Source organism: Miniopterus schreibersii, assembly GCF_964146895.1.
Source record: "Miniopterus schreibersii genome assembly, chromosome: 10".
NCBI lineage: Eukaryota > Metazoa > Chordata > Mammalia > Chiroptera > Miniopteridae > Miniopterus > Miniopterus schreibersii.
Genome location: NC_138110.1, coordinates 68,906,656 through 68,933,067, shown reverse-complemented (window position 1 = coordinate 68,933,067; position 26,412 = coordinate 68,906,656). Strand labels below are relative to the sequence as shown.

General features: G+C 42.1%; 1 protein-coding gene across 6 annotated transcripts in view; it reads right to left on the bottom strand.

Moving 5' to 3' along the window:
• Nucleotides 1-26,412, bottom strand: part of SNAP25 (synaptosome associated protein 25) — a 71,254-nt gene that overhangs the window by 14,901 nt on the left and 29,941 nt on the right. For all 6 annotated transcript variants that reach the window (XM_081150167.1, XM_081150168.1, XM_081150171.1 and 3 more), the window contains exons 2-4: nt 12,891-13,020; nt 11,093-11,134; nt 4,820-4,868 (exon numbers count right to left, since the gene is read on the bottom strand). In XM_081150167.1, coding sequence (XP_081006293.1) covers nt 4,820-4,868; nt 11,093-11,134; nt 12,891-12,962 — 163 coding nt within the window. In that variant the 5' untranslated portion in view covers nt 12,963-13,020. The remainder of the gene's footprint in view (nt 1-4,819; nt 4,869-11,092; nt 11,135-12,890; nt 13,021-26,412) is intronic.

Sequence of the window (26,412 nt, the reverse complement as noted above, 5' to 3'; positions counted from 1 at the left end):
GGCTCCCTGGAGTGCTGGGTTGGGATGAGATTGAGGGAGTGTCAGGGCTCAGAGGGAAGAAAGGCTGTTGCACTCACTAATGATAGCTGAAATACATACTGATTCTGGCCTAGGGATATGGATATATGTGTGTGTGTATGTGTATATATATCCGCAGGCCAGATATGTGCTCTTCCTGAAGTTTCTCTTGAGTTTATATTTTTGATCAAAATATTAATTCTCTGACTATATTTAAGGAGCCCCACTCCTTGTGCCTTCAGGGATTAGGCTGTAACAGAAACATTGGTCCACAAGCATTGGACTTCTGAACAAAATAATTTAAATTAATAGATGAAAACAAGCGGGTCCAAATCCATATTCCGAGAGCTGTGTTCTGCCATGGTTGCTGGCTTGCTTGGCAAGGTCATAGCTAAGAGAGGATTCTGAAGCTCTTTCAGAAAAGTTGACCCAGAAAACTATTTTATAGCTACCAATATTGGTTGAATGTATCTTTACACACAGTTATAAGTCAAACACTTAATTTAAAAAATTTGTGGAGCCATTTTCTGAGATAGGCTAACAATAATATTAACTTTTAGGGTGGACTGAGTTATGTTTGCGGGTATGTTAGGCATATTGGAACTTCATAGCACACTAATAATTTCTATGAAGACATCTCTCAGGAAATGCTTGAAAATGACCAATCGCCTCATTCATTCTGAGGTGGACAGCATTTCGGAGGCTGTCACAATGCATTGTCCAGGGCCGACTGCTCCTTCCTGCCCTAAGTTTGCTTTCTGCTTGTTTTTCTTTATTCTTGGAGCCGGGAGGAGAATAACATTTTGGGTCAGAAGAGGTATTCCAGTAGCTAACACTATACGTTGGGGCAAGAGCTTGAACTTTCTTCTATCGGGTTTGGATGACTGGTTATTTGTGAGAGACCCACCAATGGCAGGATACTGTGGGATCCAAGTTCAGACATCTATTCTACTCATCTTACTTAATAAGGCATCAACCTGAGAGAACCTTCAACCTGATAAGAAAACGGGAAGGAGAGCAAAGTATCAATGCAACTGACCAGTGTGCAAGCCTTCCTGAGTATATTCAGTTATAAGAGGGATGTTGCCTATATGATTTTCTTTTTTTTTGGCAATTAAATAAATTCAAATAACCACATGTGGCTACCATATTGGACAGTTGCAGCTTTAGTCATTCACTACGTCTTGGTGAGTGGACTTTAGCAAGAGGGGTGTTTTCACAAATGCTACCTTGTAGTGTCGTGCACCTTTTAAGAAAGTCAGCAAGCTCTCTGGATGAGGCCTGACTTTGCCTGTACTCTTCCAGGCAGGGGTCAATCATTTTACTGTTTAGTTTAGAGTTGATCCCATGGGATTTTTCCCAAGAGCTGCAGCTTCAGCCTCAAAACAAACATATAACCCAGCAAAGACCAATAGGAACGAGAGATGAGGAAGTGAAAGGTTAAGTCATCCCCCATGAGTGTTAAGGTTGTTTCATGGGAATTTCTCTTGGAGACAGGAAAAGGCCCAGGACTCTACATTTCCAGGGCCGTCTGCCATGCTCAGTGCTTCTTGGTGTCTCCTGATACCTGGGCATAAAACAAGAATCCAGTAAGGAATTTCTGAGTACGACCATCTAGCCGGACAACCTGGCATGGTTCTTGAGCAGGACGGCCATTTCCCGAGACTCCTGTGCAGCTGCAGGATTGAAACAGTCAACACCTTTGGTGCTCAGGCACAGAGAGAAGTACTAGAGCATCGTGGAGAGAAATGTTAAAGCAGTTACTGATCTGAACAACTCAACACAGCATATGCAGAATTAAAATGCATTTACGGTGGCAGTGAAGACAGCTGTTGGCTTATGCTCACCTGTCGTTTTAAAAGGTGCTCACCTCTCCTGTTATAGTATAAAGGGAGCGTGTGAAGTACATTTAACTGAGGAATTCAGCAGTTACTGTGGTGCAGCCACATTTGAAATGTTTTAGCTGAGAACATTAACTATCTTGTGGGGGAAACCTGCTATTCTGTTTTGCTTCTCAGAGAATAATATATAGATGTTTCTGGGAATCATTTGCGAAGAATAATATATTTTTGCATTTGTACGACAATTTGGGCAATTTTTTCTCTAGATTTTTTTTCATCCAAGTACAATGAACTTTGTGACTCAAGTAAGCATGCTTGCTATTCCCTTTCTCTCTTTTTAATCCCAGATCTGTATATATTATTTTCCATGTTTTTATGTCAGTGCTTTCTAGTTAGGGGGATAAAAGGCATTTCCTAACTTTTGCCCAACCTTGCCTCCTATTGCAATGTTCCTTCCTCCATCCCCTGCACATACAAATTCTTAACTAAAGGAGTTAATAAGGTGGAACTGCTAATTATTTGAGTGTATATGTATCACCTTAGCTCTGGAAATGAGGCATCACTCTCTATATGTGTCTACTTTGAAAAACAAACACAATGTTTGATGCACCCTAAGTTTCAAAGTCTGGACCACTGTTACAGAGATCAAGCCAGTAAATCTTATAGTTATAGCAAATTCATTTGGGGCATTCTGAAGATGGCCACAGCCATTGTAATGTCCTTCAAATACAGTTCTACTAGGCTCCATTATTTGCGTATAAATTTTGACAATTTGTATATTAGAAATTGGGGGGAAAGCATTGGGGTTGGTTTTCGATTGCTTTCAAAAAACTTTTTTCTTGATTTTTTTGATTGATCGGTGTCTTACTTACTGAAAAATTTGAATACAAATAAATAATGTAGGAACATAAGTCCTTACACGACAGCCATGAGGGTTTGCCCCTCAGCTGTGCCTTTGAGAGGGACCCTGCCGGGAGGAGTGTGTTAGCTGACACTCCGGCTGCTGCGCCTGTGGGATCTGCCACAGCACTTACATGGAAGCCACGTCTTCCCAGGAAGCTTCTAGCTAATGACTGAGCACAGTGGCATTACCAGAGCTGAGGTGTTCCTGCCCAACACGGGGCTGCTCTTGGGGTAGTGTTTGCTCCTGGCTTCCCATCCACCTGGCTGGGATGTTCTCAGAGCTGTGCTGCACTTGAGACCCTTCCTCCCCAATCCTGCTTCCTCCCTCCTCTTCTCTTGGGTCAGATCCACATCACAGGCAGAAGGCTCTCCCTGCCTACTGCTCCTCCCTCTCCCCGTCACCCATCACAGACATTCCCCTAATTAACCTCAGGCCCTCATAAATGCTTCTTAACATTAGCTTCCCAGAGGACCCCAAAGATACACCTTTCCCCAGTGTCTGCCCACCCTATCCTATAATAAATGATTGCAGAATATATTTTGTTATGGCCAGACCATAATTCATTTGGGCTGTTTCTAGTTTTATATGATTGCAGGTAAGGCATGGACATTTTTAAAATATAATTGTCAATGTATATCTGTAATGTACAATTCTGAGTGGGATGTTTTGGTCAAAGACACAGGTGCACTTCAAACTTTGAAGATATTATCAAATTACCCTTCAAACGTGTCATCAGTCTGTAGTACCCATCTGTAGAGCAAGTGTTTGTGTTTTTGGAATATATTCACAGCATTGGTGATTATACATTTTAAAAATTTGTGTCAGTCTGCTAAAGAATGGTATGTCATTGTTGTTGCTTGAAGCATGGTTTCATATGTCTGTTTGTAAACTGATGATTTAGAACTTACGTCCATTTTTATTTTAGTTTGTTGCCCTTTCCTTTTGTGATTTTAGAAAAATGCTTTATGTCTCTTATCTGCATGGCAAAATTTTTCCCAGCTTGAGCTTTATGCTGAGTTTGTTTATGGTATCCCGTAAACAAAGGTAAAAATATAAAACATTGACAACAACTTACTTACAAGGTTGATATGGTATTTCACAACAACTTATTCACAAGCTTATTTATGATCCCATAAACACACTTGTGAATAAGTTGTGAGTTTTATATTTTTATCTTTGACACCATAAAACTTTTTCATGATTCTGAAGAATTTTCTAATGCTTTCATAAAATATGAACAAAGATAAATTTTCTCAAAAATCTCTTTATTATGATAAGAATTCAGTATGAAATTGGGTAACTAACTTGTGGCTAAAAGTAAAATAATCATCACCATATGACTCCCTATATAGAGACAAAGGAAACATTTGGTAATACCCTTCTTGATCCCACCTTAGAAATCCTGCACTAAAATGTTGGCCCTCTGATTTTCATTGCTTTTAGAGTCTCCATAATTTAGAAAACAGGTCTAATATTTCAGTTGGTTTGATTTCCCATTTTCCTACGATCCCCCTCTGATATAGCATGTGTCCAGTTATTTAAGGCTTCCTCATAATGACTTGGAAGTCAAAGCTGCCAGCTACTGAATTAGGATGGTCAAAAGAAATGGACAGCATTATATGTGTGTGTGTGTGTGTATGTGTGTGTCTCAATCTTATTCTATCTAACAATAATTAAAAGAAAATCAAATTTATGGGAAAGGTTGGGAGTAAGGAGAATAAAAAAATTCTTACACTGTCTAAAATACTAACATTTAAAAAAAAAAATCAACCAAACAAATAACTTTTGCCTTCAAAATTCTGTTACCCCACCATATATAACAGGGACAGTAGTGCTACTCACTTAATCACGAAAGCCTCAATATTTCTAATACATTTACCTTTACCAATCTTTTCAACAGAAAAAAAAAAAAAGGGCAAGGTGATGGAAACTCTAGAATCTTCACACTCATCTACGTGTTTAACATGTCTAAAAATGACCACCTGTGCCTGCAAAACATTTTTAACGCACTTTATTCAGACGAGAAATTGTTCTTACTGAAGAAATCTCAACTTACCTCCTTGTTCATCCAACATAACCAAAGTCCTGATACCAGCATCTTTACTCTACATTCCAATAATGGTAGCAAAGTTGAAAAAGAGTTAGAGAGAAAAGAGAGAAAGAAAAATCAGTAAAGGGGATAATTCGCTCTATTAGAAATGGAAGCTGAAGGAGGACCAGAGGAACAGAGGGAGGAAACAGGGCAAGAGTATCAGGGGCTCGGGGGGCTCGGGGGGCTCAGGGGGCTGGGGAGCTGGTGGCCGGTGGACTTGCCCCATCAGGGATCCTCAGGGTAGAAGAGGGAAATGCAGCTCAAGCTCCACAGGCCAGGGCTGCAGACAGGGCCTGGCATCCGACGGGAACACACACACTTAACATTCTACTGTGATTTTATATTTGGAAAATAAAAACACCTGCAGTTTTCATCACACCCACCACAGAAAGCTAACCCCACGAAATCGTCTAGACTAAATCTTCTTCTCTGGCCTGATGGATCAGAAAGTCTCCCTCACTGAACTGGGGCGGGATGTGTAAGAATCTTAGGGGGCAGGATTTCTAGGGTTATCAGAGGAAAGGTTGCTTCGCAAAGGCTGAGGAACACAGCTCAGAAGGAAACTCACTCGTCTGAGATTTAGAAAAGCCCTGGGAGATGAGAAATAAAGGTCATCCTCATAAAATAAGGATTTTAGAAAAACCTAAAATAAATCAATTTCTTATTTCAGGTGAAATCTGAATTTCTTCATTCCGAAGCATGAAATTCTGCGCAATAGTAATGAGAAAACAATCCATTCACAAGTTTTAGTACCGTTCTCCACTACAGCTCTCAATGGAAGCAGAGACATCCTGTTCCACAAAATATAAAATGGCATTGCTTACAGTTTCAATTGTTTTTCAGGGAGAGCTCCTGTGTCTCCCTAGAATAAATTCTAAAATAAGACATCTCTCATAGCCCCATTTATTTCCCACTGACTTATTTTAAATTAAGAAAGAGAGATGTTAGTGGAGGTCAACAGAGGGTTTTTATTTTTAAACGGTATTTTCACAGTTCAATTCCAATAGTGCGTCCAAAAATTAAATAAAACCCTAAAAGCGATTTCTGTGAGCTTTTATAATTGCCCGTTTCAGAGAATGTGCCCGGTTCACTCTCCCAGACACAAAAGCCTGCCTTGCTTTTGAGCACAGTTGAGTGGGCTTCGGTTGAGAAATGAGAATGTAGTCTGGAGAGCGGTGGCTCAGGAGGGCGTCAGGAGCCCCGACAGCACAGATTCTAGAGCCAGACTCTGCCCTGGGCTCCTGGCGATTTCATTTCCTAGCTGCAAGACCTCGGGCAAATGTCTTAATTGCTCTGTGCCTCAGTTCTCTCATTTGTCACGTATAATAATAGTTAACACATCGAGTTATTCAAATTAAATGAGTTAATATGTGGCATGCAATAGCATGGTGTCTGGCCTATATTTGGCGTTACAGAAGTGTTTATAAAATAAATACCTTCAGAAAATGCGTCTATAGCAGGATATGTAGGCAAACTAAAAATCACATTATTACCCACTACCATCAGAAGCTTCCAGACCACTGCTTCACATACTTTAATGTGCATATGAGTCTTCTGCTTAGAAAAAGATGGATCCTGATTCAGTAGGACTGGGGGAGAGCCTGAGATTCTGTATTTCTTTCTTTTTAAAATTTTTTTTTATTGATCGCAGAGAGAGGAAGGATGAGAGAGAGAGAGAGAGAGAGAGCAATAGAAACATTAATATGATGAGAATCATTCATCGGCTGCCTCCTGCATGCCCCTGACTGGGGATCGGGCCCACAACCAGGGCATGTGCCCTGACTGGGAATTGAACCGAGATCTCCTGGATCCTAGGTCTATGCTCAACCGCTGAGCCACGCTGGCTGGGCCCCATCTTTAAGATAAGGGTAGAAATGCCAAATAAAATTGGGTGGTTGGTAGGCTGGTTCATTTACTCACTTGCTCGCTCATTCATTCATTCATTCATTCATTCATTCATTTGCTAAGCGTTTACTGAGCCTCCATTCTGCTCCAGGCACTAAGAATAAGAGGTAGGTAGACAAATGCATGGCTTCTCACTTGTGTTTCACAGCTTGAGAGGCGATCTGGTCAGGTGGGAGGAGCGGGGATCTGGGAGTCAGTACCCCTGACCTCCAGACAAATCTTTGCAATTTTGTTCCTAGAGTCACCTGCTCTGTTTCTCAGCTTTCCCAGCTTTCTGATGGTAATAGAAATAGCTCCTTCACTTCCCAGAGTACTTAGGATAAAATGAGCTATGCATGTAAAAGGCTTCTACAAATTCAACTCCATGGGAGGCTATGGTTAAAAAAGGAGCACATTAAGATAAAGGACTGCATTTATACGGAATCTCAATCGCTTCAGAATGAGTTGCTTTTATTTTTATTTGTTTTCTTGGATCCTTCTGTTTTTTGTGGAATTCTCAAAGAAAAGTAAGTTGTATGAGTTGCTGGCGGACAGGAAGTTAGGTGCGGTGTGTAAGAATTCACACTCTGGAATCGGGTAGACCTGGACTTTAATTTCATCTCGCCATTTGTACCTGTGTGTCTCATGCAAGCTACTTAACCAATGTGTGCTTCCATTCCTCCCTTGGTCAAATGGGGATCAAAATCTGTAGGTATACTCGGATTTTGACCGCACAGGAGGTGGGCACCCCTAACCCCTGCGTGGTTCACAGGTCATCTGTAGTAATGAAAGGTGGCTACAAGGATTGAGATAATATATGCTTGGTGATGATGGCTTTCGGCACAGTAAGGGGCACATAGTAGGTTCTCAAGAAATGTTAGAGTGTAAATTTGGCGTCACTGTTTTGCTGACAGCTTTCATCCCAATAACTGGACTGTTCATTGGGGGAACTAACAGTGCAAAAGAGAAGGGCAGGCCTGGGGACAGTATCTTAGGGGAGACAAATTATTCTCTTCTCTTCTTAACAAGTATTGTGTTATAATAGCTAAGGGCGAGATGAGGTGACTCTATTTTTATCTTAGCTCAGTTCTTGGTTTCTATTTGAGATTGCTAGGGAAACTGTCTGCCTAAAAATAGGGCACTTTGAGATGTGAGGGATTTTTTTTTCCATCCCCCCCCCCCCGCCCCATTTTTATTTTTCCTTTTGTGTGGATGAACTAAAATCACGTTTGTGGAACATTTAAAAGTCTTTCTTTAGTCATTCTGAGATGATTTTCCCCAAGTTCAATACATGTGAGCTGAAACTAGCAGAGGCCAGGCCCTCTCCAGCTGCAAGTTCCAAAAGGCCCACATCTACCTGTCTGGATGCAGCTGCCCAGCCTGAATTTTCCATTTTAGCAGAAAGTCTGCCATATCACAGCCAGAGCTTTAGAATGCTTATTCTCTTCTCATGGCCAAAGTGTCTTGAAAGGTAAATTGGCTTAAAAAGAAAAGATGCTAAAACAGCCATGAAACGCTGGGGAACCCCCAGGCAGCACTCCAGGCTTTTGAATGAGCCTGCCTAAAGCAGTGTGGCTTCTCCTGGGCTGAGTTTTCATAGCCCAAGGCATTCACGTGTACACTGCATTTAGTGTTAGCAGAGCTAACGTTTTTTGTCTGGCATCAAATACTCCCTCCTTTAGGATACCTTCACGGCTCTCCTACCAGAAGTCACTGTTGCCTCCTCTGTGCTCTTAAGGCAGGTACGACCTTGAATTTGGAGAGCTCTTTTCATAGCTGTTTTCCTGCATGATACAAATTTTTATTTTCCCTCCCACCACCAGAGTTAGACATTCCATACTTATTTGTTGAAATGCATCCATCAAAAGAGACACTGCCCACCTCCAGGCTGGGAACCAAGTGCTATATAATTTCTAACCCTTTTACTTGTGTATGGCGTTCAGCTCTTCTCAACTTTCCCCACTGTCCTCTGTGTAACTTTACATCATCCTTGCAATGCTAATGCTGCTTCTGCCAAAAAACAAGCCTCTAACCCACAACTATGTTCCACCCTACAGGCCATGAAAGACGGCACAAAGTCAGCCGTTCCACTGAAAGTGAGATTGTTTGCCTCAGGGAGACATCAGGAGCTCAGTAACCTTTCCTGTCTTTGAGACTGAATTGCAATAGGAATTCTGCTCAATTCAAATTATATAGCACTGGTGCACTTTGGGATCATGGGCAAGATCCTGGTATTTCAATGCTCAGATTTTCCAAATCATTTCTGCCCTTGATGAATATTTAATGCTGATTCTCTTTAAAGAGAATTTCCTTTTTGATTGAAAAGCAGAATATCATCTGAATAGCCAATGCCTTAGACATAAGAGGTGTTTGACCATAAATATAAAATAACCCAGGAGGAAGTAAGAACAAATCAATCTATTCTAGTAATGGCCTGCTCATAATTTCCCGAGGATGGAAAGTCTAATAGCCCCCTCTCGCTCATTAAAGGTGGGAGAGAGCGTCCATCTGTTTCACCCCTTGTTCTGGGAAGTAACTTTGTGCTTGATCGAGAAACACTTGAGGAAAAACAAACATGTATGATTCAAGAATCCTACTTCAATCAATAGAGCTTTTGAGATTCCTCCCCCTGCCCCAGAATAAATCAGAGCAGAGACACTCCCTTTTCAAGACTGGCCCACACTGCCTGCAATTTAAGACACCAACAAGAAGTGTCTCTGGCCCCAAGACTGATGGGCGAGGGGCCAGTTCAAAGGGGTGCGTTTTGATGCATTTGCTCCATCACAGTCCACGTCCCGGACAGTGTCTTGACATTGCACAGGTAAGCAAATTGGAGATAGGTCTGCTACTTTAGAAATTTACTTCACATGTGCGCACATGTAAGTAAAAATTTTAAAAATGAGCTTGGGGGCTATGGTTGAAGGTGATGAAGACGTAGCAGGATAATTATGCCAGCAGACTTCTGGGCTCCCTTCAGGTCACCATCAGAGCTTACACAGAAGTGCCACTAAGGTTTGCTCCCTTCACTTGCTCTCAGGTTGAGGAACAATCAGCCTACTCTGGAAGCCTCTCCAGCACTCCTAGATCCAGATTATCTGCCCCTATCTTGGCCCTCAAGTATTTCTGCATGAATGGTGTTCCCAGGATAGAGCAGAGAATACTTTCTCTTTATTAGAGAGCAAAGGCTGCTTTCCTGTGCTGCTGAGGGCCTCTTCCCGGCCTGCCTTCCTATGGGTGCCAGTTTGTGCTACATTACATTCTCAAATCGTCATTTTTTGTGATAACAGATTTTATTAAGTCCAGCTCCCTGCCCTTCCCAAGTGTCCTGGGAGCTCCTTTAGTGTGAGAGGCAGCTGCCCTTCCTGTTAGCCTTGTAAAATTTATCTTTTTTTCCCTTTCGTGTCATTGCATAAACAATTTACAGTGGCATGAGGCAAGTCGGCTCATTTAATTATTCTGCTAGAGAACCTCCAAGATCTCTAAAAATGATCACGACACATGAATTTACACATTGATTATCAGTTTCAAACCATAGCTAAAATAGCATCTCACCGAAAAGAAAACTACTGGGCTTATTCTATTCATTTAAATAAATATAACCCATCCCATTCCTTTTCTACTTCATCTCTCCCAAAGGACAAGTTCAATTAATCCATTTATTCTTCCTGGTTGACTGCTGCTCTCCCAAATTGGAATCAGTGAGTTTTAGGGAAAATGGCCTTTTGATTCTGTAATTGCTATCTGACCTATTTTACCCATTTAAAAATAGTTTTTGCGATTCGTTAACCATGCCTCGAAAATGGATGTTTAATCCAGAGTCAGGAATATAAAAGAACTTCTATATTTACATTATTTGTCTTAATATTTCCCCTTATTAAAGAATTATCCTCTTATTTCATGCATGTTAGTGCGTGAGTCCAAACATAAAAATTTCTGAAAATGTTATACCTATAGGGGTGCATATTTTAAAAAGTCATACATGTGGCTAAAGACAGAACAGAATGTCAAGATTAGATGCAACTTAAGGCATCAAAATCATTACAGATAGGTTTTTATGCAGATAATTCCTTTGTATATTAGAAGTCAATCTGATTTGTTTAAATTGGGAGCATTTATTTGGAAATACCATCCATCTCTGCTTCTCAGATTGTAAAGGTAGCCTGGGCTGGGAGGCAGATACTCTGATAACTACCTGGCAACTTCAATACAGCACCTCCCCACTATATGGCTTCCTGGTAGGCTCCATTAATGCAAAATCAATGGGATCATGGCCCAGGGAAAGGCAGTGGGGTCTAGGGATAGAATATGTCAGCAAAAGGGAGTAGGTTATCATAAAATATGATCACTCCTTACCTCTTCAACCAGCTGCAGCATACGACGGGTGCTTTCCAGCGACTAAGATAAAGAACATAAATATTATAAGTGCAGGATCCAGAGGTCTTGGAAAATCAGAACTACATTTGTCCCTTGAGAAACACAAAGGGTTGCCATCACATGTGCTTTTATGTCTGTAACTGAAACACAAAAGGTCTTCCCATTTTCAATCTCTTTCCTGTCAGGCTTTCTATATCATAAGATTCCCTAAAGCAATTACATTGCAGCTAATCTTCCTAAAATCAAAACCATATGAAGCTGATCTTGATATCAGACAAAGTAATATGGAAAAGATTATTTTGCATGTGCACGATGCATGAGAAATGATCTCAAATACTTAGAGGACTAACTTGACCACCCTGGAACAGGAATATTGAATTTTAGGCACAAACAGAATTTTACATGAATTGAGATGAATCTAACATTTAACTTTTTTATAAAGCCCCTAGAAACACAATTGGAAGTTCTTATCAATACAAATTAAGCTGTTGCCTTAGGGTGAAAAAAACCAAGCATGTTTGAAATAACTAGCCCATAGGAGCCAGCTATAATAATTATCTTCCACCTCAGATAAGAAAGAATGAGATAGAAAGACTGGTCCCTCAGGCACAGTGTTGTCACTTTTTTCTAAGTTCCTTTCAAACTACTAGACCCTAAAAACCAGTGTGATTTCTCAAAGTTGTGCTTTTAGGTGACAACTTATTTGGGGCCAGATTCTGCAGAAACACAAAGCATGTTAACTTTCCTGGAAGAGCTGTGAGCAGCCTGCTTTTTAAAACAGAAGGGCTGTAAGCAGTGGTATGCTGGCAAATGTTTAACATCTGGCTCTCCAGAAAAAATATAGGAATATATGTGGTTTAAGTTTATGAAGGATGAATAGCACAAAATTTACAAATAATAATAAAATATACAGTACTCTTTATTATAAGTTCCATATAACCAATTGGTTCTCACAGAAAGCTTTTGTTTTGTGCTGACCTCTGAGCCCGTAACTGACTGTGAAGAACAAGTTGGTTCTTTGCTGAGCGCTGGTTGATAGTTTATGTTAATGAGTAAGAGGAAAGGGAAACCATGAAGACAGACTTGGAACTGTACTCATTTGTCAGTGATGCAGGACACTTCTTTGCTGAAGAGAATCATTGTTTTCAAATATAGATTTTCTCAATTTCTGTGTGCTATCCATAGTGTAATAGCTGCAGACGTGCACACTTTTAAGTTTAATCTGCGTTATTAATTTTTTCTCCCCTTTTTTAAGCCTAGACAATCAACAAAACAGTAAGTCCAGCCCTGACTTGGAGTGTCTGCAGGTTCCCACAGAATAAATACTGTCACCCTGTGTGATTTCTAAGTAGCACATCAGGTTGTCGCTGAGGGAGAACTTGGGCACATTCTGCGTCTCCCCACTGCAGACCCCAAGCGTGTCAAGCCCTTTGACAGCGTAGATGGTGGTAAAATAGAGTCAAAGGACTGGGGAGCGATGAGTTTCGAGGATTTCGTACCTCTGGTTTTAACACCATCTACTCAACTGTCAGTTTATACAATTCAGTTGCGATACCAGCTCGCAAAGTTCCAGAAAACGTAACCGTGGGCCAGCTCCTGCGACACGCTCGTCCCGGAGGCTCCCGGCTCCTCCGCGCTCCTAGGAGATGAGGGTTTGGGCTGCGGCCCGAAGGGGACGCGGGCTGTGTCACTGACCCGCCCCGGCCCGCGTGCGGGTGTTCCCCCGAGACTTAGGGCCCCCGCCCCCGCCCCGGCCCCGGCCCCGGCCCGCCCTCACCTCGTCGGCCAGCTGGTCCGCCCGCCGCTGCATCTCCTCCAGCTCGTTGCGCATGTCGGCGTCCTCGGCCATGGCCGCGGCGAGGGAGGCTGCGCGCCCGGCTGCGCTCGGGGACGGCTCGGCCCGGGACCTGCGGAGAGCGGGTTGCACACGCGCGTGGGTAGCTGCGCAAATGCGCGACGCGGGGGCCCACGCCCCGCTCCGCGACCGGCTCCTGGCTGGGAGCGCACGCGGCGCGAGGGCCCGGGGCGCGCTCTCCAGGATGCCAGGATGCCAGGATGCCCGGCCCGGGGGCCTGCCTGCTCCCCGCCGCTCCCTAAGTGTTTCCAGGAGCCACGGCCTGCACCGAGGCGCTGCTGGGCTACCACACTTTTAACCTATTTATTTATTTTAATGTTATTCTTAACAGCTTTACCGGGGCTTAATTGGCATACAATAAATCCCATGTATCTGAAGTGCATGATTTGAGAAGTTTATATATATATATATATATGTATATATATATACACACACACACACACACACTCAGGGAACCATGGCCCCAGGGAAGAAAATGAACATATCCCTCACCCCCAGCCCCCTTACCCCAGGCTGAGAAAAGTCAGTTTGCATTTCCTAAAATTTTATATACATGGAGTGATACAGCATGCACTATTTTCTGTCTGGCTTCTTTGGTGTAGCATAATTATTTTGAGATTCATTCACGTCGTAGCATGTACTAATAGGTCATTCCTTTTTGTTGCTGAGTAGTATTCCATTGTATTTAGAGACATGTAGGAGCAAAAGAGAGAAAATCTTCAGTCTTTTTCAGTTTCTATCGGAGATTGCCAAGAGGGATTATATAGGTGTGTGCAACGATTTCTCCAAAGAGGGATGGGTTCTTGGCCCCGAAATGTGACCAGCCCGTTTTCTGGCTACTGTCTCAGAATCCCCTGTGTTACAAATTACAGGTAGCCTGACAGCTGCCTCCAGAGCCAACCAGCCCACTCCCTCCACCCTTCCTTTCTTCCTTCCTTCTTCTGCACTTCCTTCCTTCTCAAATATTTATTGCATACCTATAATATGCAGGACAGTGTTAGGCACTAAAAATATGGTGATGAACGGGGCAGGCAAATTCACTGCTGTCACAGAACTACAGTCTAATGGGAAAGATGGGAGTGAAACAAGGAAATTAGGATTGTTCAGTGTGAAGCTAACTATATCTGGGGACACACCACGGGTACCCATGGGTCACAGCAGGCCTCCCTAAGGAAGTCATGTCCCCAGAAATGGCCATCAGGCAGAGGGTTCAACAAGATAACTATCTGATACGATAACTTCTCTGTGAGTAGCACAATTGTAGAAGGCATGGGCTCGTGTCTTGTGGCTGAGATGGCCGACTGTGTACCAGGATTCACACCCCCGCCTCCATGGTAGAGCACAGTCTCAGGGAAATGGCTGCCCAGCTGGCAATTCCATTTCCAGTCCCCAGTGGAAAAAGGTGGTGCCATGTGGCTAGAGATGGTTTATGAGTTGTAGTCAAAATACTGTGTGTACCTGCCAGACTAAAGCAGTGCAGAAGCAAGCATTCCTTCTACACCCTCTCTTTCCCCTTTTGCCAGCAAAAATAGGGCCCTAGAGGGTGGCCAGGCCGTGGCTGAGCAGCAAATTGGGCCCTTCAAATCTGTGCCTGGAGGAAACTTAATAGTTGACCAGAAAGACCTGAGCCTTCATATGAGGTGACAAGGCACTTCCATTGTACTACACTGCTGAAATGTGAGGGTTTTGTTTTGTTATAGCAGCTGGTGTTCCACTAACTAATAAGGGCCTGAAGAAACTTAGAATGGAATAGAGGTATTGCATGGAAGCATGATATTCTAACTGAAAAACACAATTATGGTTGTCCTTCCAGTGAAAACTGAAGCTGGGAAGGGAAATTAGATTTAGGGCTTTGGGGCAATACCATGTTTTTTAAAAAAATTATTATTGTTATTGCTATTATGACTTGTATGAGAAGCACTTTTTGCAAAAATAAAATGAAAGCTCTGCATCAAAAAAGAATCAGGAACATACTCATTGGGAGGCAAGGGAGCCAAAGTTCACAGAGAAATTTAGCCTGGGGAGGCGGGCTGTATGACCCCATTTCCCAGGGCCACTGCTATAGTGCTTTCCTGACAGCCAAGGCAGAATTCCTCTGGGATTTTAACTTAGTACATATTGTTAGAATCTTTCACATGTATTGCTCTTGTGAAGTAACTCAGACTATTCCAAGTTCCTGGGCAGGAGGAACCCTAAAGTAAAGCTTCTTTGGAGAGAATAGATTTCACAGTTCTTTTGTACCCAGTGATTCTTGGGCAAAGCATCAGATATGAAATCCTAGTGAAAAAGAAGAAAAAAGCTTCAGAGCTGCATTCTACTAGTGGCACTCAAAAAAGAAAGATAGTAAGCTTATGTTAAGTTTGTTTTATGGGAGGTCATTTGAAATATCGACTGGGCATCATACCACGAGCCTGCTAATTTTCACAAACCTATTCTGGCCACCAGAGTATGTGCTCATGATGTGATGTGGAGCTTCAAATGCTTTGTGTTTTGCTTAAATACAGGTCTCCGTTTTAGAAATCAGGGACCTAGGAAACAGAAAATGGAAGGAATTTACGCCAAGTCACTCCTGAACCTTGATTTGAACAGAAGCACCGTTCCAATGTTCCCGAGTGACTGGGGCATAAAACGATGGATTGTGGGAACATGAGTAGACTGTGGGCTGGAACTTAGTGGAGTGGATAAGGGCCTGCATGTGAGAAAGACCTTGTTGGGGCTTTGGGTCTGGCACTCAGTTGCTGGGTGACTCTGGGCAAGTTTATTACCATCTCTGAGCTTCAGTTTTCTCAACAGGGCAAATACTAGCAATCTCACAGGCTTGTTTAGGGGAAAATGTTACAGAAAGTTCTGATCTACCTTGTGTGTAAGGATGTGGGGGTTTAATATTCGTAAAGCCTTGCTCATTCTGGACAAGCCTGTACCCTTTGCTAAGAGTGGAATAAATCCAATATTTGTTAATTAGCTTCCTTTACTAGTGGCTGGGCAGCAGGCATGCTGAGCACCCACTGAAGCCTGAAACCAGGGAAACCAGCAGAGCGCCTGGGACTCCAGTCCCTAAGCAGCGCCTCTCGTGGGATTACCACATGGGGGCAAACGAGCGCCTTCTCGCCCTGCTCTCCGTCTCTGCATTCTGCTGCTAGGTTCCTGGGGAGACTTCTTCCTTCAAGCTAAGCGAGCAGCTGACCTCTCCATTTAATAGGTCAGTTGATTAGAAGCAGAAGTCTGTGTGCATTCCGACCCGTAAAGCTGCCATTTCCCCTCCTCCAGGCTGTCTGCTGATGGACGCCCTCTGGTCTCATGTGTTTCCTTGGCGATCTCCTCTCTGAGTTGCTATTCTCAGCATCTGAAGAACAGCTATTGGGCCCCCTGGCTTCAAGTTGATGGTACCCTGTGAGGAGCTGGCTGATGAGCAGTGGGGGAGATGGCAGAGAAGCCACGTGGTGAACACCTTTGTTTTCACCACTTTCATGGTCCCCCAGAGGCTCCCACACCTTTGTCCTGCTCTAAAGTGTGGGTGTGTGTCTGAGGTTCTGTAGGAAGGCTGACGAATGTGGCAGATCTCAAGGGTACAGCGTTTCAAAGCTGTAAAAGCAATATTCCCTCTCCTAAGAAGAATGGAGGGACAGCGGGCATGGAGCACACATCAGGACTCTCTGTTGGGATGTTTAATGCTAGTGTTTGATAACTTGTCTCACAAAACCAAAACTCAAGCATATTAACATGCTGAGGGTCGGCATTCAATGGTCATTTCAGTAGCTGAAAGGATGTTGATAGTGAAATGGCATTTATTATCTAGGCGACCTAGAACACTTGCCTCACATTAGCACATTAAACTTCCATCCTGTGTGTTGCCCAAGCTGGGAGTGTGGCCCCAGCCAACAAAGCCTGCTGAGTAAATGAAACAAGAAGCAGAGCCACTCGAAACTATTCCCTGGGGCTCTGATGCAACACAATCTCCCATCCATTAAGGGCCCAACAGTGTTCTATTAATTATTTCAAATCACCAGTGTTTAGGGGTCTGGCCCCTAGTAGGTGTTCAATCTGTGTTAATTGACTTATTGAATAATTGACTGAGTGAACTGCTCTGACACCGCCAGGTGGCATTTAATGTTCCCAAGTCAGCAGTTTTCCTTGTGTGGTCTAGGGCAGTACTTCTAACACTTCGACAGGCATCAGAATCACTGGAAACCTTGTGAGAACACATCGCTGGGTCCCACTCTCAGACTGAGTCAGTGCTCGGATACAGGGTTAGATTCTGCATTTCAAACAAGCTCCTAGGTAATGCTGATGCTGCTGGTTCACAGTCAGCACTGTGAGTGGCTCCTATTATAGGAGCTCCTGTCCCATGGAATGTCAATGTGTCACCAGGTGAGGTGGGGGGAAGGTTCTGTGGTCATACAGAGTGGGGAAACAGTGGGCTCAACTAGGGGGCTTCAGGGAATCATGTCCAAACCCAGCTCACTGTCTGCTTTTGTACTGGCCATGCAAAGGGTGGTTTTTACATTTTTATTTTTATTTTTAAATTTTTTTTATTGATTTCAGAGACAGAGGAAGGGAGAGGGAGAGAGAGATAGAAACATCAATGATGAGAGAGTCATTGATCGGCTGCTTCCTGCATGACCCCCACTGGAGATCGAGCCTGCAACCCGGGCATGTGCTCTGACAGGGAATCGAACCTCGATCTCCTGGATCATAGGTCGACGCTCAACCACTGAACCATGCTGGCTGGGTGGTTTTTACATATTTAAATGGTATAAAAGATTCAAAGAAGAAGAATATTTTGTACACATGAAAATTATATCAAATTCCAGTTTCAGGGTCCATAAGTAAAGTTTTATTGGAGCACATCCAAGCCCATTGGCCTCCCTATTGTGAATGGCTCCTTTTATTTTTGGTCAATTGATTTATTTTTATTCTTTTCAATTACAGTTGACATACAGTATTATATTAGTTTCTAGTGCACAGCAAACATAGTAATCAGACATTTATATAACTTATGAGGTGATCACTCTGATAAGTCTAGTACCCATCTACCATGTCAATGGCTCCTTTCAGGCTACAATGGCAGAGTTGAGTGGTTGCAAGAGACCAACATAACCCTCAGAGCTGAAGATATTTACTCTCTGGTTCTATACAGAAAGTATTTGATGATCCCTGGGCTAAATAAATTTAAACAGAAATCCCTAAAGCATTCCTTATTAGTCTTCCATATCCACAAATCATTGTGCATTTCCTGCAGACAAACACAGTGTGTGGTGGTTTTTTCCCATCTGTATTTTACTGTAGAATTCCTTTTTTATGGGGCTTCCCATGATAGGGTTTGTGTTTCCTGGACCATATTGTAAAACTAGAAATGATATATGAAGCAAGATACAAGAATGGATTTGCCTTTGATTGACAATTCCTATAGGACGTTAGGAATGCAAATCAGATTTAATCCATGTGAGTAACCACAGGGTTCTGGGGCTCCCACACAGGCCTCACAAAGATTCCTAATTTCTGTGACTAGCTGCAGACCAAGGTTCTCAGCCCCAGATGCATCACTGGACTGTTTGCATCAGACACAGAAGCATCTGAGGGTCTGTCACTGTTGAGGTATGTGGTACAAAGTGAGCAGGCTTCAGTTACTCCTTGATGTCAAGCGTAATTTATAAAGCTCTCCATTCTCTAATGATGCATGCAAATCTATTTGAGACTCAAATGAACACAGGGCAGATGGATTCCAGAGATGACCCTTTCTCCCTCATCAAGGGGCTTACTTATTTACAGGCATTAGGCTAAGGCCGCTTTCTCAATGCAGAGTCTAAACTCAATATGAGGTTCAGACCTAGGAAGAAGAGGTGAGGGTGGCTACAAAGAGTGTGTGTTTTTGGTATACCAGGTGAACAGAGATATAGATGGCTGTTTTTCTGGGAACACTGGCCATTATTCCAAGCGCCATAGGGCAGAAAGTCTTGGGGAAGGTATAATTATCTCCAGGTTTCACCTTTTAACTAATAAAACAAACCAACACACCTATGTTTTTCAACATCTATTGGCTGAATTGTCACAGAGAACTGAAACCTACATCTCAATGTCTCCCCACACTGCTAATCATTCAAATGAAGCTTCTTTAGGGTGGATTTTTCCTCCTGCCCACCCTTCCTGCTTCCTGGTGGAATTCAACAACAGTTTCTTAAAGACTCAACAAAATTTAGCAAACATTTATTAAAGACTCACTATATTCAACAAAGCCTAAAGAAGAACAAAAGGACTTTATATGTAGGACAATTCTTAGTTATTAATAAAAATCACATCAACACATCAAGGGCTTACTCTTTGCAGGGCACTGTTCTAAGTACTTTTCATATAACATACATAAACCTTAAATGACGCATGGTGTGCGTACTAATACCATCCTTGCTTTGTAGATTAGGAAACAAGCTTAGAGGTAACTATTGACACACAGATAAATTTCAGATCAGGAATTTCAGTCATTTTCAAAAACATTTTCAAAGCATATTTATTCTCAAAGTATACTGTGAGGATATTTTGTCTTTTAATTAAAAACTGGAAATATTTTACTTTTAGTTTCATTTACATGTTGGGAAATAATACAGAGTGTTTTGACAAGCCCATCTGAGTATATCCCAGCTTTTGATATTATTTATCATCTCCACCTATGTTATTTATCTCCAGTTCTTTTTCCTCTTGTCTTTATTCTTATTTTTACTTTTCTTCCTAAGATGTATTATTGTGTTGCTCTTTTTATATCTTCTTGAATTAACAAAAGATTCATTTATTTTGTATTTTTCTTATTTGGGGTACAGTATTGCTATAAATTGTCCTCCAAGTGCTATAATGGTTCTATCTTATAGGTTTTAGAATATAATATGGCTTTTCTTATTTATTTCTAAATAGCTTTAAATGTCATTTTTATTTCCTCTTTTATCAATAGTAAAGATTAGTATTATACCCATATACCCTATTTCACTATGCTATTATGTTACACAACTTTGGTTAAACTCAAGGGATGGGAATATATATCTTAGACCTATCCCTTTCATCTTTAGAAAACAACCCCAAACAAAAACAAACCAGTATAATGCATCTAAGCTGTGGGAGCTCTCGTTTGCCTCATAACTCAACCTAACAGTGGGGCAGTTGCCTGTTTTCTCTGGGTTTTCATCCTCACCTTCTAGAAGGGGCCAGCACTTGGGTGTTTGGAGGCAGGAGCTAATTATATCTTTCCCCAACTGAATGTGATCAAGGATGGGCCTAGTGCTTTATTTTCATTGAATAAAATCTCTCCTTGAAGTAAATGGAACTGTAAGACCCAACGTGCCTATTCTAAGGGAATAGTGAAGCACAGTGACAACTGCTGAGACAAGTCCCAAAGATTCCTCAAGTGCATTGGGAGCATTTTCTATTCTGAATAATAAGAATTCACCCCAGGTTTGTAGCAGCCTTTCTCAACTAAGAAAAATCAGCTGCATTTGTTTCAACAGTCTATGTCACATAACTCTTGTCAAAATATTACATACAATAATAGTCATTTATTGAGAACTAGCTATGTGATAAGAACCAAGTCAGGAACTTTATATAAAACTTGGGAGTCTATATAGAACCCCAAACCTTTGTTACTCCAAATGTGGTCCTCAGACCAGCAGCATCAGCCTCATCTGGGAGCTCAGGCTCCACAGCACACCTACTGGATCAGGTCGCCTCTGCACAGGATCATCAAGCATCAGAAGTTTGAGAAGTGCTACTCTAAACCACATTATCTCCATACTACACATGAAAAGAATGAAGCACAGCTTGACTTGATAACCAACCAAGATCACAGAGCTGGTCAATGGAAGAGGTTGAGTGTGCCACCCTGGGGATCCTGACTCTGTGCCTCTATGTCCATTGCTGCACTGAATGCCATTAGTTCACTTTGCCCATTAAACACGACCTGCAGACTTCCAGTTGCATTTGCTTCCCAAGCAGACTGAAAGCTCCATGGGCCATGGGCTCTGAATGTCTTGCAACAGTGCCCTGCACTAGGAGGGTGGACACACTGGCTGATTTCCATGATACAAAGTCTTTCACTCAGAAAACAAAGGGAAGATGCTTATCAGAAAAAGCACCCTGGAGATTTTCCATCTTCCCCAAATAACTGTGAAGTCTTAGACTTGTTGTTTAAGATCATTAGAGCTCAAAGGGGAGAAAGCACTGAGGACTTTGAGTATTGGAGACTCTACAGATTGTCCTGATAAATTCTTCTTCCTCCGAGAATGAGGGTGATTAAAGTGCAGGTCTTAATGCTAAACTAAGGCCCAGAGCAAAGGATAGCAGATAGCAGGTAGCAAGGTTCTGTTTCCGCTTCTCTTGTTAAAATGGCCATTTCTTAAATATGCTGTGTCTGTGGCTGTGTCAGGCTTTTAAAGTGTGGGCTGGACTTGGCTCCCTGCTCTTCTATTCTGAACATTCTTGTGCATGAAATTCAACCCCCTTCTCTTTTCATAGTGGAAACTAATGGTTTTTATAACTTTCATGGTTGAATCAAAAGATTATCTTTCAAATATGAAGAATAAATGGCTCATGAATGACTGATTTACCATCTTACATCCATTTTATGCCCATTATCTGGTTTTCAGCTAAATCACAAGTGCTCATAGCAGGCCTTCTCAGTAGCATGGCCTGAGGTGTCCTTGCATCTAAACCTTTTTAGTGGTATATTAAAATGCAGGTACCTAGTCACACCACCCATGGAAAGAGATCTATGAAGGTGGGGCTGAAAGTTGCATTTTTAACAACAATCACAAGTCCTTCTTATGCCTGCAGGATAGGATTCATGCACAATATCATGTAGGCCCAAGGGCTTTCCAAGTATCCAAAGGGAAACGACAATCCTATGATAAAACCATCTAGAAACACAAGCAAGCACTTGGCTCTGGAGCATTTAGGTCATCTTGAATTGAGGTGACAGCCTTTTTTTCTCCCCATCATGTTCTTCTCAGTATTTGATGTTATAGTATGTACTATGTTAAAAACCCCATGAATGCATTCCTTACAGGAAAGTTAGGCTTAAGAACCATCTCAAATGACAGATATTTCAACCAGCTCACAGAAGTGTCATCATCACCCTCAGAACCCAATTTGTTTCAAGCCTGGCTTATTTATTTCCCAAACCACTGCACCCCACCCCATTCCTAAACAAGACTCTATGTCTGTACATTTGGATATAGAAACATAGACAGTCCTGATCTCGTTCCTTTTGAGAAGGGAAGTCTGACTTCCCCAAAGAGCCCCTTCCCTGAGCTATTCTGGGATTAATGACAGCATAGCTGACAGGCGGCTTTGGCTTGGTTTTTGTTTTTAGGGACCTGGATCTGGGGTGGCCTGGCATTTCAATGCAGCTAGCTTTGGCATCCTGTAATTGCAACAGGGCAGTCAGCCACAACCAACACTGATTATGCCTAAATTCCCCCTTTTCAAAAATGCCAATGTTTCCTTTGTCTGTTTTGCAAATGTGGCCAAATGGGTATTTAGCACTGAGGTTTGTATTATGCAACAGTTCCTGATTGTTTACTTGGAGCCAAAGCAAGGAGGACTCGCTGACCAGGAGACAGGGAGGGGCGGAACCGAACCTCATCTCGTCTACGCCGATCACAGTCAAAGCAAACCACAGTCATCGCCAATATTTACTGAGCGCCACTGTCAGCGCAGCCGGCGTGGACTGGCCGCCTCCAGGACGGCTGGAGGGGCTCTGGCTGGAAGCCTTTTGCTTTCAGGTCTCCTTCTCCATCTCGCCTTGGAGAGAACTGATGGAAATGTTTGTATTCCAAGGTACCTGGCCTGGTTCCTGGGAGAAGAGCGACATCCGTGTTGGGCCAACACTCGGCCCCATGAAAAACAAGTGTCATTACTCCCCAAATAAAATGGTTCCACTCAGGAGTGCATGGACAGAATCCAAGACCAAGCAGAAAGACCCTCATTTTCATGGGAACAAATGCTTTCTGAGCCCAAGTGACCAGGTCAGCGGTGAGAAGGGAGCTGCTCCAGGTCCTGGCTCGCAGGCAGCTTGCCTCCCTTGGGCAGTGGACGCTGCTGTGCTCTGCTCGGCCCTGGGCCCCCTCTCTGTTCCGTGTGGCCATCGCCTGTCTCCGCATGTTCCACTCCTGACTTGCACCTGTGATTCTCTCTGGAAGAACCCCACAGGACTGCGTCACAGGTCCACGGAGAGCTGCAAGGACCTGCGTCTCCCAGGGCAGACCCATCGCTGGCAGCTGTCCGGCACAGGAGTACAGAAGCCAGATTCTTTTTTTTTTGCCTTAAAGTGAGACACACCTTTGGGGTGTAATGGATACGCCAAAGGCCCTCTTGGGGTCATGCCAAAGCTAGCACCTCACCTGCATTGCGCCACTGCCTGGCTTCCTCTCCAGCTTGCTGTCCTGCTTCTCCCCCTCCCTTTCTGCTTTTTCCAGGGAGCAAATCCTTATTAAGTAACTTGCATACAAATCCTTGCCTAAGGGTCTGCTCCTAAGGAATCAAACCTAAGACTACTTCCACTGGCTTATGAGCTATATTTTATCAAGTACGGATCCACTGTGGTAGGAGACAAGAAGAATATTCCCTAAGTGGACAAACTCCAAGGAACTAGCTGACTCACTTGCAAAGTCTACTGCATAGAGGTGAGAGAACCAGAAATGCCACCCTACCATCACTTCTCAGATTCACCTAACGATCTCATATCAAACAACACAGGCATTCACCGTGGTCTTTATTTTCACTTTTGATGGAGATAATTATTATTTTTTGGCCTTAGATAACAGTTCTGCAACCAGGACCTGCAAACACAATTCCTCTCCAGACAAACTCATCATGCACCAACTTACTGCGGTAATTAAGCTAAGAAGCTCACAGAAAATTATTTGCTCTAAAAATGAATCTCCTGCAGGGTTTCTTAAATAGCAAAGCTCCTAACTTACATTCTAGCATTTTATAGATCATTAAATACTTGACAAAGAGAGAGTGGGAACAAAAAAATTAAAAAGTCTGGCCAAAGTGTGGGGAGTTCCAGCTGATGGCAGGAGCGCTCCAATTGATGTTAAAGTGCCTCTGAAGTGATTGTGTAGGTCAACGGGAACAGAGGACTGATTTGTAATATTAGATTTACCCAACTCTCTAGTGTGGCTGTAGCCACCCCAGTGCCTAAATCTGGCTTCTTCAGTTACTCAGTTTGGCGTTCACTATCATTAATATGGAGTGGATTTAAAAGCACTTTGGATTAGACTGTGCACAGAGGGCCTGGGGAATTTTACAAACCACACAGAGAGCATGTACTGTGAACATCAGAGGGCAGGAGGCTTTCTGTGGCCAAGCAGTAAGATGTTCATGCTGGATACACCTCCTCGCATTGTGAGTGTCCTGTGTTTACTTCTATCAATGAAAGTGTGTTTGATCGTGGATAGTTTCAAGGTACAATTTCAAAAAGTGAAAAACATGACTCGTAAAAATATACAGTGAATATATGTCAAAGATTTACGTAACTCATTACTGAAGGGACCAACAAATGATAAAGCTGGTTTAAAGAAAATTCCTATATAATAATGCTGGAATGAGATTGCTAAATTAGATACAAAATCTGGTTAATATCTTCTGGGGCAAAAAAAACCCAACCTTATAACTTCAACAGTTATCTTTTCTACCAGACAGAAAGCATTTAAATTTTTAGCACACAAAAATCTCCAAGTCAACAAACATGTAACTTCACAGGGTCTGGAGCCTAATCAAAAGTGAATAGTTAAAAGACGAAGATAATTCTATAGTTTTTGGACAAATCCCTTAGACATGTATCCAGCCTTTTTGCTTTATTTTTAAGTTTTGGATAATTCTTTTTTTAAATAAAATTATTTTATTTTTTCCATCACCTTTTGGATAATTTTTGTTTTCTTTCTTTCTTTTAAAAAAAATATTGTCTTTATTGATTTCAGAGAGAGGAAGGGAGAGGGTGAGAGAGAGAAACATCAATGATGAGAGTCATTGATCGGCTGCCTCCTGCACGCCCCCTGCTGGGGATCGAGCCTGCGACCCAGGCATGTGCCCTGACTGGGAATTGGAGATCTCCTGGGTCATTGGTCGATGCTCAACCGCTGAGCCATGCTGGCCGGGCTGGAAAAGTTTTCCTAAGAACAGAAACAGGTGAGATTTTCCTTGGACACTTCACCATGGAATTGGGTCACAGCCACCTGGTGAACTTTTGGTTTGGGGCTGAGTGGATGTTCATGCTTCTCCTAGTGCACTTAGTGAAGAAAAATTAAAAACAACTTATTCCTGTGGTTATCAAGTCTGAGGAGGGGGCACATTAAAATCTCTTGGGGAGCTTTAAAAAAATCCAGATACCCAGGCAACACTCTAGACCAAGTCAATGAGAATCTCTGAGAACAGGTCCTAGGAAATAATATAGTTTAAAATTCTCAGGCAATGCTAATATGCGCCAAGACTGGGAAGCACTGTACTACTTAGAATCAATATGTGTGTGTATGTATGTGAGTATGTGTGTACATGAATTTATTTTTAAATTGGGATCATACTAATATATATACTGTTTTCCTTTTATATTTTTAACTTTTCATTTATCAAATGCCATTTTTATAGACTATCCTGTTTGATCATGTAAATATATTATGATTTATTTTGGTTAATCTCCTATTCCTGGGTGTTTAATTCTGTTTGCATTTTTCTCCTCTCTTTTTTCTTTTTTTGCCATTATAAGTTAGACTGCCATGAACATATTTATACAAAAACTTTATCTACATCTTGGATTATTTCCTTACAATGGATTTCTGGGAGTGGATTTTCAGGTCAAAGAAAATAAATGTTTTACGACATCTGAGACATATTACCAAAATATATACTTTTCAATTGATGATTTCCTCAATTTTTTAACTTATAAAATATTTGTATATCCCAAGAACAGTTAAAAAGTTCTTTTAATTCTTTCCCAGTGGTCATTTTTAACTTTTTAATCCAGCTAAAACTTATTTTAGTGTATATAAGGAATAGTTATAACTCTAATTTGTTATTTTTCCAAACAGGCCCTTTTCTCAACATCATTTGTGGAATAATTCATATCTTCTCCATTAGTTTATGATCCAAAGAAAAGAATATAATATGTAGGTTAGTTAAGTTGTACTTTGTAATAGTGAAGAGACTCACAGAAATGTGGAAACTATGAACAAACTGTGTTGAGCGTATTCTTGGCCCATCTTTAACCACTACCATTTCTTAGCGCTATCTAGTTCTGGTTTTAACTCTCACTCACTTAAAGATCTCTTGGGTGTTGAAAAACAACTCATAGCTCATCCTTTCTAAGATGGCTTTAATCTGTTCTCAAGGAGCTTGTAGCTTTGCCAATAACAGGCCTGCGCAAATCTGTTCTACTTTAAATACTCACCTTCTGTAATATTGATTATAC